Source organism: Lissotriton vulgaris, chromosome 8 (assembly GCF_964263255.1).
Source record: "Lissotriton vulgaris chromosome 8, aLisVul1.2, whole genome shotgun sequence".
In the NCBI taxonomy this organism is placed as follows: domain Eukaryota; kingdom Metazoa; phylum Chordata; class Amphibia; order Caudata; family Salamandridae; genus Lissotriton; species Lissotriton vulgaris.
This window is the reverse complement of record NC_141696.1, coordinates 357,484,025-357,496,214: the sequence shown is the minus strand read 5'-3', so window position 1 is coordinate 357,496,214 and position 12,190 is coordinate 357,484,025. Positions and strand designations below refer to the sequence as shown.

Below are 12,190 nucleotides of genomic sequence, written 5' to 3'. Positions count from 1 at the left end.
CCGCCTGTAGATGGGAACGTGGCCATGCGCCACCGCCCGATCGGGAATCCAGGAGGTACGAACAGTATGATAAAAAGATGTTCTCACTTAGTTTGGGGTTGCGGTCAGTCAACACCGCGTGCCTCTTGGGCCATTACACCCACTCTGTGGAACATGGTCGCGGACGTGCTGCTACAATGTCCGGAGTGGGTCCGGACTAAACTTACCCAAGCCCTTGTGGAGAGTCTAGATGCGGCACGGTTTGCCATCCGTTGTGGGCTGGATACCACGGACTCGCTGGGCAGGGCGTTGGCAACGACTGTGGTGATTCGTCGCCACACCTGGCTGAGGTCCTCCAACTATTCGACTAATGTCAAACGCCCTTATGGACATGCCGTTTGATGGCCGTCGCCTCTTTGGCGACAAGGCAGACGGTGCGCTTGAGCGCTTTAAGGACTCCAGGGCTACGGCCAAGTCCTTGGACCTCTCGGCCCCGCGCCAGCAAACTGTTGCCTTTGGCTTTTTTCGTGGCCAAGGAAGGGGTGCCCCCACACGTCCTGCCAGCCACGGCCCGCAGACTAACATCCAGCGCGGTGGCAGACGTGGTAACCACCGTGGCGGCGGTCGGGGACAAGGGCCAGTCCACACCTACCCCTGCAGCATCTGCCTTGAACCCTCCTAGTCCGAGCTTTCAGGCCCATGTGTTGCCAGTGGGGGCACTATTCGCCATCCCCTCCTCCACTGGCACACCGTCACATCGGTGCTGCAAATTGTCTGAACCTTGGACCTGCGAATGTCAACGGCTTCCTCCGGAAGGAGAAGTTCAAGATGTTTACTTTGGGTCAGGTCTTCGCTGCCCTGAACCCTGGAGACTGGATGGTAGAGTTGGACTTGCAGGACGCTTATTTTCACATCCCAGTCCTGCCGGCCCACCGGTGTTACCTGCGGTTCACGGTAGGCCACAAGCTTTTTCATTTTACTGTGCTCCCCTTCGGCCTTACAAGCACCCCACTGGTGTTCACGAAGGTGATGGAGGTGGGCGCAGGTTAGGGGTTTCAGTCTTCCCCTACCTCGACGACTGGTTGTTGAAGGCGGGCTCGCCCCAGACAGTCTTCAGCCACCTCCAGACTACGGCCCACCTGCTGGGGTTCTCCATCAATGTGCCGAAGTCACACCTGTGTCCCTCTCAGAAGCTCCTCTTCATCGGAGCAGTTCTAGACTCTGCGCAGTTTCGGGTTTATCTTCCCGAACAGCTGATTCTCGATATTCAGGCTCTGATTCTGATTCTGATCTTTCCACCGTTATCCCGAGTCTGTCAGGTTGACGCTGCGGCTTTTGGCGCTGATGGCCTCCTGCATCCTTCTGGTGCATCACGCCTGGTGGCGGATGCGGGCTCTGCAGTGGGACCTGAAGTTTCAGTGGGCTCAGCATCAGGGCAATTTGTCCGACCAGGTCTTTATCTCGGAGGGCACTGCAAGACTGTTGTAGTGGTGGCTCACGGACTGCGATTGGGTCAGTGGCAGATCCCTTTCACTACCCCAACTGGAGCACGTAGTTGTGACAGACTGTTGTACGCCTTTCCGCCTATACCACTTCTGCCCAGAGTTCTGAAGATTAGGCGCGACCGGGCCCAAGTTATCCTTGTGGCGCCGAACTGGGCACGAAGATACTGGTATCCCGAGGTTCGAGGCATGTGGGCTGCTGAATTCATATCTGTGCATAGATCGCCGCCTAGTGTTGGGTCCAAACGGTGACGCCTTGTCACTGCCCCCCGACCATTTAACACCTGTCGGGGGAAGACTCCAGCAGTTCATGCCAGTCTGGGAAGGCATTACCACGGACAGGTGGGTGATACAACTTATCCAATACGGCTATTGTCTGGAACTAACCTCCACCCCCCTACTCCCAAGGCACCGTCCTATGTCCGCAGAGCATATGCGCTTATTGCAGCAAGAAGTACTCTCCATGCTGCAAAAAGAGGCAATAGAGCTCGTGCCTGCAGAAGAACATGGTACAGGGATGTACTCTCTGTACTTCTTAATCCCAAAAAAGGACGGTTCCCTATGGCCCATCCTAGACTTCAGACCCCTCAACCAATACATACTGTCAGAACACTTTCATATGTTAACATTACAGCAGGTCCTGCCATTGCTCAGTCAGAGCGACTTCCTAGCGACCCTAGACCTCAAGGATGCATATTTTCACATTCCCATTTACCCAAGTCACAAGAAATATCTCAGATTCACCATCAACAATCAGCATTACCAATTCAAGGTCCTGCCTTTCGGGGTCACCACTGCCCCCAGAGTGTTCACCAAGTGCTTAGCGACTGTGGCTGCGCACCTTCGGAGACAACACATTCATGTGTATCCCTACCTGGACGACTGGCTTGTTCAAGCAAAGTCAGCCCAGCAGTGTGCCAGCCACATGTCGCGTACAATTCACCTTCTTCACAGTCTAGGGTTCTCACTAAACTACACTAAGTCGCACCTTCGGCCCGCCCATGTGCAGCAGTACCTAGGGGCGACATTGAACACTCTGACGGCAACAGCGCAGCCAAATTCTGCCAGTCAACAGCATGCAGCTGCTCATTCAGAAGTTCAGGCCTCACAAATCGCTCCCAGCGCAGGTATTCATGCAGCTGATCGGTATGATGGCCTCCTGCATATTCATAGTCCCGCACGCGAGGCTGCACATGCGTCCCCTTCAAGAATGCTTAGCACAACAGTGGAACCAGGCTCATGGGCATCTAAAAGACCTAGTGTTGGTAACCGGTCGTGCATACAACTCTCTGCATTGGTGGAATCCACAAAACCTTTGCAGGGGACGACCGTTCCAAGAGCCTGTCCCACAGATAGTGCTAACGACGGACGTATCTCTCCAGGGTTGGGGAGCGCATGTCCTCCATTACACGGTGCAGGGACTATGGACACTACAGCAGAGGAAGATGCACATCAACGTCTTGGAACTGATGGCAATCTTCATGGCCTTAAAGGCATTCAAAGTACATCTGTGCAACAAGGTCGTGTTGATCCGGACAGACAACATGACGGCCATGTACTACATTCAGAAGCAGGGAGGAACACACTCTCCGCAGCTGTCTCATCTGGCTCAGAGCATGTGGAAGTGGGCCATTCAGAGGAACATCTTCCTCATGGCGGAGCATCTCCCGGGCAAAGACAACCAGATGGCGGACCTGCTCAGCAGGCACAGCCACCAAATGCACGAGTGGGAGATACATCCATCAGTACTCCAACCGTACTTCCGAAGGTGGGGTCATCCAGAGATAGACCTGTTCGCCACAAAGGTGAACGCAAAATGCCAAAGCTTCGCCGCCAGGTTCCCACACCCGCAATCGCAGGGCAATGCGATGTGGATGAACTGGTCAGGCAGATTTGCGTACGCTTTTCCCCCAGCACCTCTGATACCGCTGGTGGCACGCAAACTCAGGCAGCACTCGATGACTCTCATCCTGGTTGCTCCAACGTGGGCTCGCCAACCATGGTACACCACGCTTCTGGAACTCTCCGTGGTACCGCATCAAAGGCTTCATCTCACACCCAGCCTTCTGACGCAGAGCCATGGTGACATTCAGCACCCAGATCCGCAACAGCTCAACCTGGCGATCTGGCTCCTGAAGTCCTAGAGTTTGGCTACCTCAATCTTCCCCCCGATTGCATGGACATCATTCGGGAGGCAAGGAAGCCCACTACTCGAGCTTGTTACGCGGCCAATTGGAAGCGGTTTGTCATGTACTGTGTAAACAACGATATTGACCCACTGGACGCTTCCATTCAGAACATTATTTGCTACCTGTTCCACCTGTACCAATGCAATTTGGCGTACTCTTCCATCCGCATTCATTTGTCTGCGATGGCAGCATACCTTCAGAATAGGCAACACCTATTTTCTGGAAGGACTCAAGAGTCATTCCACCGCGGACACCACCAGCTCCGGAATGGAACCTCAGTGTGGTTCTTACAAGGCTGATGGGTCCTCCCTTTGAGCCGCTGCACTCTTGTGAGCTTCAGTTTCTGACTTGGAAGGTTGCTTTCTTAGTAGCAATTACATCGCTACGGAGGGTTAGCGAGTTGCAGGCGCTCACCATCCAAGAACCTTTCTTCCAAGTACACGCTAACAGGGTGGTGCTCCGCACTAACCCTAAATTCTTACCCAAGGTTGTATCTCAATTCCACATAAACCAGACAATTGAGTTACCAGTGTTTTTTCAAAACCCAGAGTCACTGGCGGAGCGGATGCTCCACACCCTTGATGTTAAAAGAGCCTTGATGTACTACGTTGACAGGACAAAAGATTTTCGTAAGACCAAGCAACTCTTTGTTGCATTTGCCTCACACCACAAGGGAAACGCTATCTCAAAAGCTGGGATCGCTAGGTGGATCGTGAAATGCATTCAGATCTGTTACGCTAAAGCTAAACGCACTCTCACAATTCCACCAAGAGCCCACTCCACCAGAAAGATGGGGGCCTCTATGGCTTTCCTAGGTAACATTCCCTTAGAAGATATTTGTAGAGCAGCCACATGGTCTACCACACATACTTTCACTAAACATTACTGTGTAGACGTGCACTCTAAATAGCAGGCAGCTGTTGGTCAGGCTGTTCTCAAAACACTTTTTCAAACTGCTGCAGCTGGCACGGGCGGCCGCCGCTAATGGAGGGACTGCTATGTATTCTATGCACAGATATGAATTCAGCAGCCCACATGCCTCGAACTGCAAATGCTACTTACCAGTATGCATCTGTTCTTGGCATGTAGGGCTGCTGACATTCATATCGCCCACCCTCCTCCCCGGCGCCTGTAGCAGCTGCAGTATTCCTTTACATATATTTTTATGCTCTTAGCATGGGCATCACTCACATACTTCACTCCATCTCTGCCAATGGCTAAAAACAATCTGGGGATGGAGGCGATGCCCATGCGCACTGTAGTCCAGGGGAGGAGCCACCTATCTCGTGATACTTCGAAGACTCTTCCAGGACAACAATGTGCAATCATCCGGACCCAACACTAGGCGGCGATCTATGCACAGATATGAATGTCAGCAGCCCTACATGCCAAGAACAGATGCATACTGGTAAGTTGCATTTGCATTACATGCCTATGCCCTGTGGCCTCGGTGAATGCCCACTCTAAAAAACTGAACATTTCAAAATAGGCACAAGAAATGGAGCAACCCATAGGTATGCATTTATCCATGTAATAACTCCCTTGGAATGCAAAACCTAGCAAACGCTGATCCTGTGGGTGTACCGGGAGCAACCGGAACGCCGACTCTATATCTGATTTCGCCATCAGCGCCCCGGGGCCCAGGCGATTCAGCATGGCGACGGCCTCATCGAATGATGCATTCCGCGCCGAACAGACTTCTGGTTCAATGGCCTCGTTCACCGAGGAACCCCTTGGAGCAGACCGGTTATGAATAAGCCTAAACTCCCCTGGGTCTTTCTTCGGGACAATCCCTAACGGGGAACAGATGACATCCGCCACCGGTGGGCGATGAAAAGGCCCTGCCACTCGCCCTAAGCTGACTTCTTTTGCAATTTTTCTCTCTACCACACTTGGATTATGTTGCGCGATAACTGGTTTTTACAAAAGGAGTCCCCTCGAAAATCCCCCGCCGGGATGTGGAAGCCGTGCAAGAATCCTTCCCTCAACACCCCAGCGGAGACATGATCAGGGTATTTGTTTAACCAAGGAGTCATAGCCATGAGATCAACGGGTGTAGGCAATTGGTCACAACATTCTACCTTACTCCTGCTTGGACCCTCCCTTTCCTCCCGCCCCGTTATTTTTCGATCTACATGAACTCTCCGGGTGTGAGGAATTCCCACAGTCCGCACACACATGCTTTAACCTACATGTTCCTTGCGGTCTGTTACAGTTGCCTCGATTAAAGCCCAACAGACCCCCCGCTTTCCACCATTCCCGCCGGTTTTCGGCTGGTGATCGCCACCGGCGCCTGCTCGAAAGGGCACCGCGGGCTTTTGGCGGAAGACCCCCGACCCACTCCCGCCCGGCGAGGATGTACCTGCCGCCCCCGGCAGGAGCTACTTATGCCATGAGACCGAATCGAGGCAGTCCCATGTCAGAGAGGCATCATATTCTTTCGCTTTTCGGAATTTCATGTCATAACCTTTCCATTCCTCTCCCTCATACATTGCATAAAAATCCATAATGCGAGTTTGATAGCAAGACAGTTCAGTTAACACCTCGGGTTTACGTTCCCCCATAACTGCAGTAAATATTGCAAAGGCCTTCGCCCAATTCGTTATAGTTTCATCCACCCTGAATTCCGCCATTTTTGCGCGCCATACGCTCAGGTGCCACAGATCTTTCTGGGTTTTAGCATATTCCATCTCGCGATGGTCAGTTAATAAAGAAAACATATTGATATATTTGTCTCCCCATATTAACTCTTTTGTGGCCATAGGGATGTGCTGTGCCACCCTCTCCCGCCTTGAGGGTAATGAGCCCTCCCCCGCCATTGGCAAAGCGAGCTTACCCGGTTCGGTCGTTGTTCCCGCCGTTTTCTCGAGACCAACTGCAGGTCCTACCGGTGTCACCTGTGGGGTAACAAGAGGAAGATTCGCCTTTGCGGCATCTCTCGACTGCCGCAATTGCTGGATTAGTAGCTTGGCCTCTTCGGCCGTGTCTCCGGGCGCCTTGGCACCCCCTGCTTTCTTATTGAGCCATGCGGCCAACTGGGTGGCCAATTCAGGAGGCATATCCTCATCGTTAGCGGGGGTAATCACTACCGGGATCGGTTGACCCGCGTCTGGGATTGGTACCTGGTCGTCTGCTGGTGTGACAGGGGTGGCCGGGGGTACCTCGGGGACCGGAACCTCCCCTGAAACCGCCCTCTTCTTGACCCGCTTCCCTCTACCCTCGGGGACGATTCCCGGCAAGGCCGGGCCTATTACCTTCTTAGGGTTAACAGGATTGCTCAGTGCAGCCAGTTGCTTTTTGACGTCCGCCAAACCTCGACCGATCGATGGGACTTGTCCGAGTTTCCGCTCCATGCCAGCCATTCGGTTCATCAACAGGCGTAGCACCTTATCCGTCTCGGAACCCTTTCCTGCTTTCTTGCCAGCCATGGTTTCGATTATCGGCCCCTTAGACGATCAACGAGGTCCTGGACTCTTCGCCTTTGAGTAACTGAAAGAATAAACACAAGAATTAAAAGTTCTCAAAATTGCTGCTTGTTCCGTCGAGGGCTCACGAGGAACGAGTGGGTGCAGCCTTCAGAGCACAGGAACAAGAGGACGCTTCTTCGGATTCCCGCTCTATTTATTCTTCTGCGGGAGGGCGTGTACCCTCCTCTGGTACGCCTACTGGGCGTGGCCATCGGTGTAGGTGTCTAGGACAACCCCTCTTGGGCGGGAAAAGGCACGCCCCGGCTACGCCGCTTCGGGCCTACCAGCCGAGACACGCCCCCGCCCAAAATGGTTTCCCGGGAGGATCGGGGCACCCAACCATACGTTCGGGGGGACAGAGTGGTCGCCCCTTTCCATGTGTGGAATCTCAACCTAGTCCTTACAAGATTAATGGGCCACCTTTTTTGAGCCCATGCACAATTGCAAACCACAGTTCCAGTTTTGGAAAACAGCTTTCCTCATTGCAATCACTTCATTAAGGAGAGTGGGTGAACTACAGGCACTAACCATACAAGAACCTTTATATCAACTTCACAGAGACAAAGTGGTTCTTCGACCAACGCCAAATGTTTACCGAAGTAGTATCTGAATTTCACATAACTCGGTCAGTATAATTACCCCTATTCTTCCCTCAACCGGATTATTTTGCAGAACAAGCTCTCGCATATATTTGCAAAGCAGCTACATAGAATAACCCACTTACATTCACAAAACATTGTGTTGCCATAGCTTAATCCACATAAGCTTGCTGATTAGCAGTCTTAAGAACACTTTTCAAACATATAAGTCAACCACTGGCTAACCACTGCTTTTGGGGATCACTTTTTTACGTTCAATGCTAAGCATATGCATCTACTGCCAAAAAATGCTACGAATAAAATGATAACCTATAAGTTTCCTTTCGTAGTGCCGTAGATTCATATGCACACCCTCTGCTATTGGTTAACATATTTTATCTGTTAACCTCTTTACATTATACGAACATTCACTCGCATAGTCATCTTGTGATCTCATGCCACCACCGTCCAGGCTATATGGAGTCCACTAACATCCTGCTTACTCACATCTACTTAATGTTACATCCACAATATTCTCGCTGTGAAATTACCCTTACCTTGTTTTGTTTTACCAATAACCTTGTATGCCACCCTGCAGCAGTTATGCTTTGTGCTTGCCATTGTCTGTAAAATGTAGGATTCTTTCCTTGTCCTAACCCCAACTGAGCAAGCTTGTGATCTTATCGGTACCTGCTTTGTACTGTTGACTGAAGATAATGGATACAATGTTTTAAAGTTGTTTTTTTTGTCTTCACTTATTGCAGTAGGTTCAGTGGAGGATTTGGTGCCAGGGACTACAGGCAGAGTAGTGGTGGTTCCAGCAGCAGCAGCAGCAGCTTTGGTAGCAGTCGTGGAACCCGCAGTGGAGGTGGCAGTACTCATGGAAGTAGCAGAGGGTTTGGAGGAGGTAAGCATTTTGCATCAAACCCCTATATTGAGTTACTATTTAGTTCTCCCGAATTTGAATGCATCTTCATCATATAATTAAAAAAGGAGTTCAACTGAGTGTAATGTGGACATTTCTCTCAATTTTTATTTTTTTATTTTTTTAGGTGGTGGTGGATTTGGAGGATTTTACAACAGTGATGGATATGGTGGGAACTATGGTGGGAGCTCCAGTGTTGACTGGTGGGGAAACTGAAGTATCAGTTTGCAACAGATGCCTACCAAACAAGCTAATATGGAAACCACATGTAACTTAGCCAGACTATACCTTGTGTAGCTTCAAGAACTCGCAGTACATTACCAGCTGTGATTCTCCACTGAATTTTGTTTTTTGATGGGAGCTCGAGGTCATGAATCAACAATAGGAACAAGAAGCCCTACTCCAACGGTGTTTGGAAGATTTCATTGCTGCACTTTGGATTAATTCCCTCCCTCCATCCCCCTCCAGGCAACTGCATTTATAATTTTGTGACTGAGGATCATTTGTTTGTTAATGTACTGTGCCTTTAACTTTAGACAACTTTTATTTTGATGTCCTGTTCGCTCAGCAATGCTCAAGATATCAATTTTTGACTCAATAAATGTATTGAACTTGAGCGTAATCAAACCTTGGCACACAGGTGTGATACAACTCAAACAGGAATCGTCAGTTTATCCATGCATAATTACAAGAACTTTGTCAGTTGTCTGCATTAAGACTCCTAGCACATACAGATAAATATCTTTAAGCATATGAACGGTTTCTAATGTAAATAACTGTGCAAAGTTCACCGAAGTTCTGATTTGCTCACTCTATCCTGGATAGGTACTTTAGAACCTGAAGTCTTTTTAAGCCATTCCAGTCATTATGATGTATGGACACCTACATACATTGGAAGCACTGTTTTTAAAGTTAATGCAAGTAAATACAGCAATTCCTTTTTTCAATGTTTAGGCAGATCATTAATGTGAGATAGCCAAATGTGGGCCGAATATTACAGGGAATGTTTAAAGATCTGATAACTTGAAATCGTCTTTTAGGACAAGTCATCTATTTAGACTAAATGCCTGTCATATGAAAATGAAATGGTAGAATGGCTGACCACAGCAGCAAGCGGTCCCACTTTTTGGACCTAGCTGGTTTTGGTCTAATAACGCATGCTAGTGTTGATGTTTTTTGGTCAAGAGGGTATGAACAGGAAGAATTATGCAGCAGGCTTTATTTTAATGCAGATTCACAATACTCTGTTCAAGCTGCGTTGAGGTAAACATACTTGGCTTACTGTAGACTGTAAAATGGCTCCTGAAGAGTAAACTGAAATCTTTAGAGATCACAGAGGTTGGAAATGTACATTACTGCACAAGGTGTTAATTCTGCAAATAAGTGCAGTTTTCAGTCAGTTTTAGTTGCATAGGTTTCCATTGTATTTAGTCGGTTTATGCTAAATCTGGCCAAAGATAAGTATTGTCCACCATTTAAATGCCTCTGCCACAAGTTTACTAATTGTCATGTGGCTGTGATCAAATCTTAATCAATTAGTGGCATCAGAAAATGGCAAAATCTCCTAAAGTGCAATAGAAAGTGTATTGTGCCTTGTTCCGAACCTTTTAATTAGGTGCACTTGACAGTATTGAGGTCATTTGTTATGGTGCTATTTCAAATAGTCTAGGTTTTAGGCCCTTGTACATTTTGACCATAACTTTTTACAAAATACTTCTTTTATTGCACATGCAGAGAATTTTATATATATGTCTTGTGTGCGTGTCCTTAACTTCCAATCTTTAGTCTCTTGGAGAAGTTGAACTCAGCTTAAGGGGTAAGGGTTAGATTAAAAATATATATTTGGGACCATGGGAATGATGGTTGGGAAGGAAACTATTTTGCACACGACAGATTTCTAGATACTTTTTGCTGCTAGTTTGTGTAATATTTATTGAACATTTTGACAAATATTTATTTTTGTAAGCCTAAAGTGATTCTTTGAAAGTTTAAAGAAACTTGACCAAAAGACAGTACAAAAACACTGGCACTTGAATGTTGAATGTCACCGTATGCGTGAAATTATATATTTCGGGGTAGTGTGAGCTTTTAATGTTTAAGTCATATTAAACTCTTAAGTCAAATTAAGCAGACCCGGTATTGGCAGTGTAGCCACAACTTTCTGGTGTAATTTAAAACTGCAAAAAATTGGCAATTAAAGTGAAAAATGCCAAGGTTTTGATACACTTGTCTTAAGATATTAATGAAACACTTCAAAACACTGATGTGAAGTGTCCAGATTCTCAGATGTTTGTTGCGTGAGTTTTGTTTAGTTGTGTGGTTTTTTTATTTCAGTGAATGTCTGGCACATTGCAATCCTCAAACATGTGGTTTATCTTTGTTGTATTGGCATAATCAGTGACTTGCATTTTCAGTCAGAACAACTTGGCAAGATTTGTTGGCAGCAATATTTTCAGTTCAGAAATAAGGTTTCAAAAATCATATGCAAAGAATGGATTCAAACTTGCTAATTGTCAAGATTGGACTTGAAGTCACTGTAGGTTTAGTAATTGCTATTGTACTAGTTTAGATGATAGCACAGCATGTGCTGTGCATTACTCTGATTTTATTAAAATAAAAGTTGAACTGCACTCTGCTTTTTAATTTCAGTGATTTTATGAATTATTTGTTGCAAAAGACAGACCAGGGAAGCAGCTTCCTGAAAAGAAGCCAGGAGACTTTAACTCTGCAACACCTTCAGGAGATATGTACCCACGTATTTGGGAAGGGATTACTTGAGAGCAAGTGCAGGTCTGTTCAATGGGACAGGACCTCACTTTCGATCCTCTGACTTCTAGCCGCTTAAATCAGTTATTTAAGTGCTATGCACTTGCTCTCAGATGCACACACACATCGTAAAAGGTGCCTTCATGGGGGATCTCCATTGATAATCCTGAACAGAGTAGTCCTGCCTACAGCAGGATTCTGTAGCATTTTTTCAAAAGTATAATTTTCTTAGGACTTCCAGAAATGTTTTTTTTTTTTTTGGAACAGCTAAAAATGTAGCTGCCTATGATGCAGGTATTTGCTAATTAAAATAATTTGCTGTAAGAAAAGACATTTAAAAAGGGAATGTCAGTTGCAAATAAACAGTTTGAAAAGGTTTTTTTTTCTTTCAAAGTTGATGAGGGGGGATTTAAGGAATGTATCCAAATAGGCTGCATTAATGTTAAGCTGAAAAGTGACACCAAACTTTTAGGGGCTCCATGTCCTCCAGTATCTCATCGTACCCATGTAAGTGGCAGTCCCCACTTTTGTTTCCAGCGTCTGGTGATGTGGTTCTTAATCATTGCCTTTTCAAGCTTTTATTGATTTTTCTCTTGGGAAGCCTTTCAGACCTTATTTAAATTGACTTCACTCTACATCCTTGAGGGCCTGAAGTATTCTGGCTTCTCCTGAGGAACTAGTTTTCCTTTGAGAAAATGCCATAACCATTTGCCAAACTATCCTACATGTGCTTCGAAGATAGCTAAAGCAGGCCACCACAGATGTAAGCATTGGAAGACTTTCA

At 47.4% G+C, this 12,190-nt stretch overlaps 1 protein-coding gene across 2 annotated transcripts in view; it reads left to right on the top strand.

Moving 5' to 3' along the window:
• The window catches only part of DDX3X (DEAD-box helicase 3 X-linked), a 414,092-nt gene extending 402,822 nt beyond the window's left edge, over positions 1 to 11,270 (top strand). For both annotated transcript variants that reach the window (XM_086934122.1, XM_086934121.1), the window contains 2 exons: positions 8,480 to 8,622; positions 8,768 to 11,270. In XM_086934122.1, the coding sequence (XP_086790248.1) occupies positions 8,480 to 8,622; positions 8,768 to 8,856 (232 nt within the window). In that variant the 3' untranslated portion in view covers positions 8,857 to 11,270. The remainder of the gene's footprint in view (positions 1 to 8,479; positions 8,623 to 8,767) is intronic.
• The last annotated feature ends 920 nt before the right edge of the window (positions 11,271 to 12,190 follow it).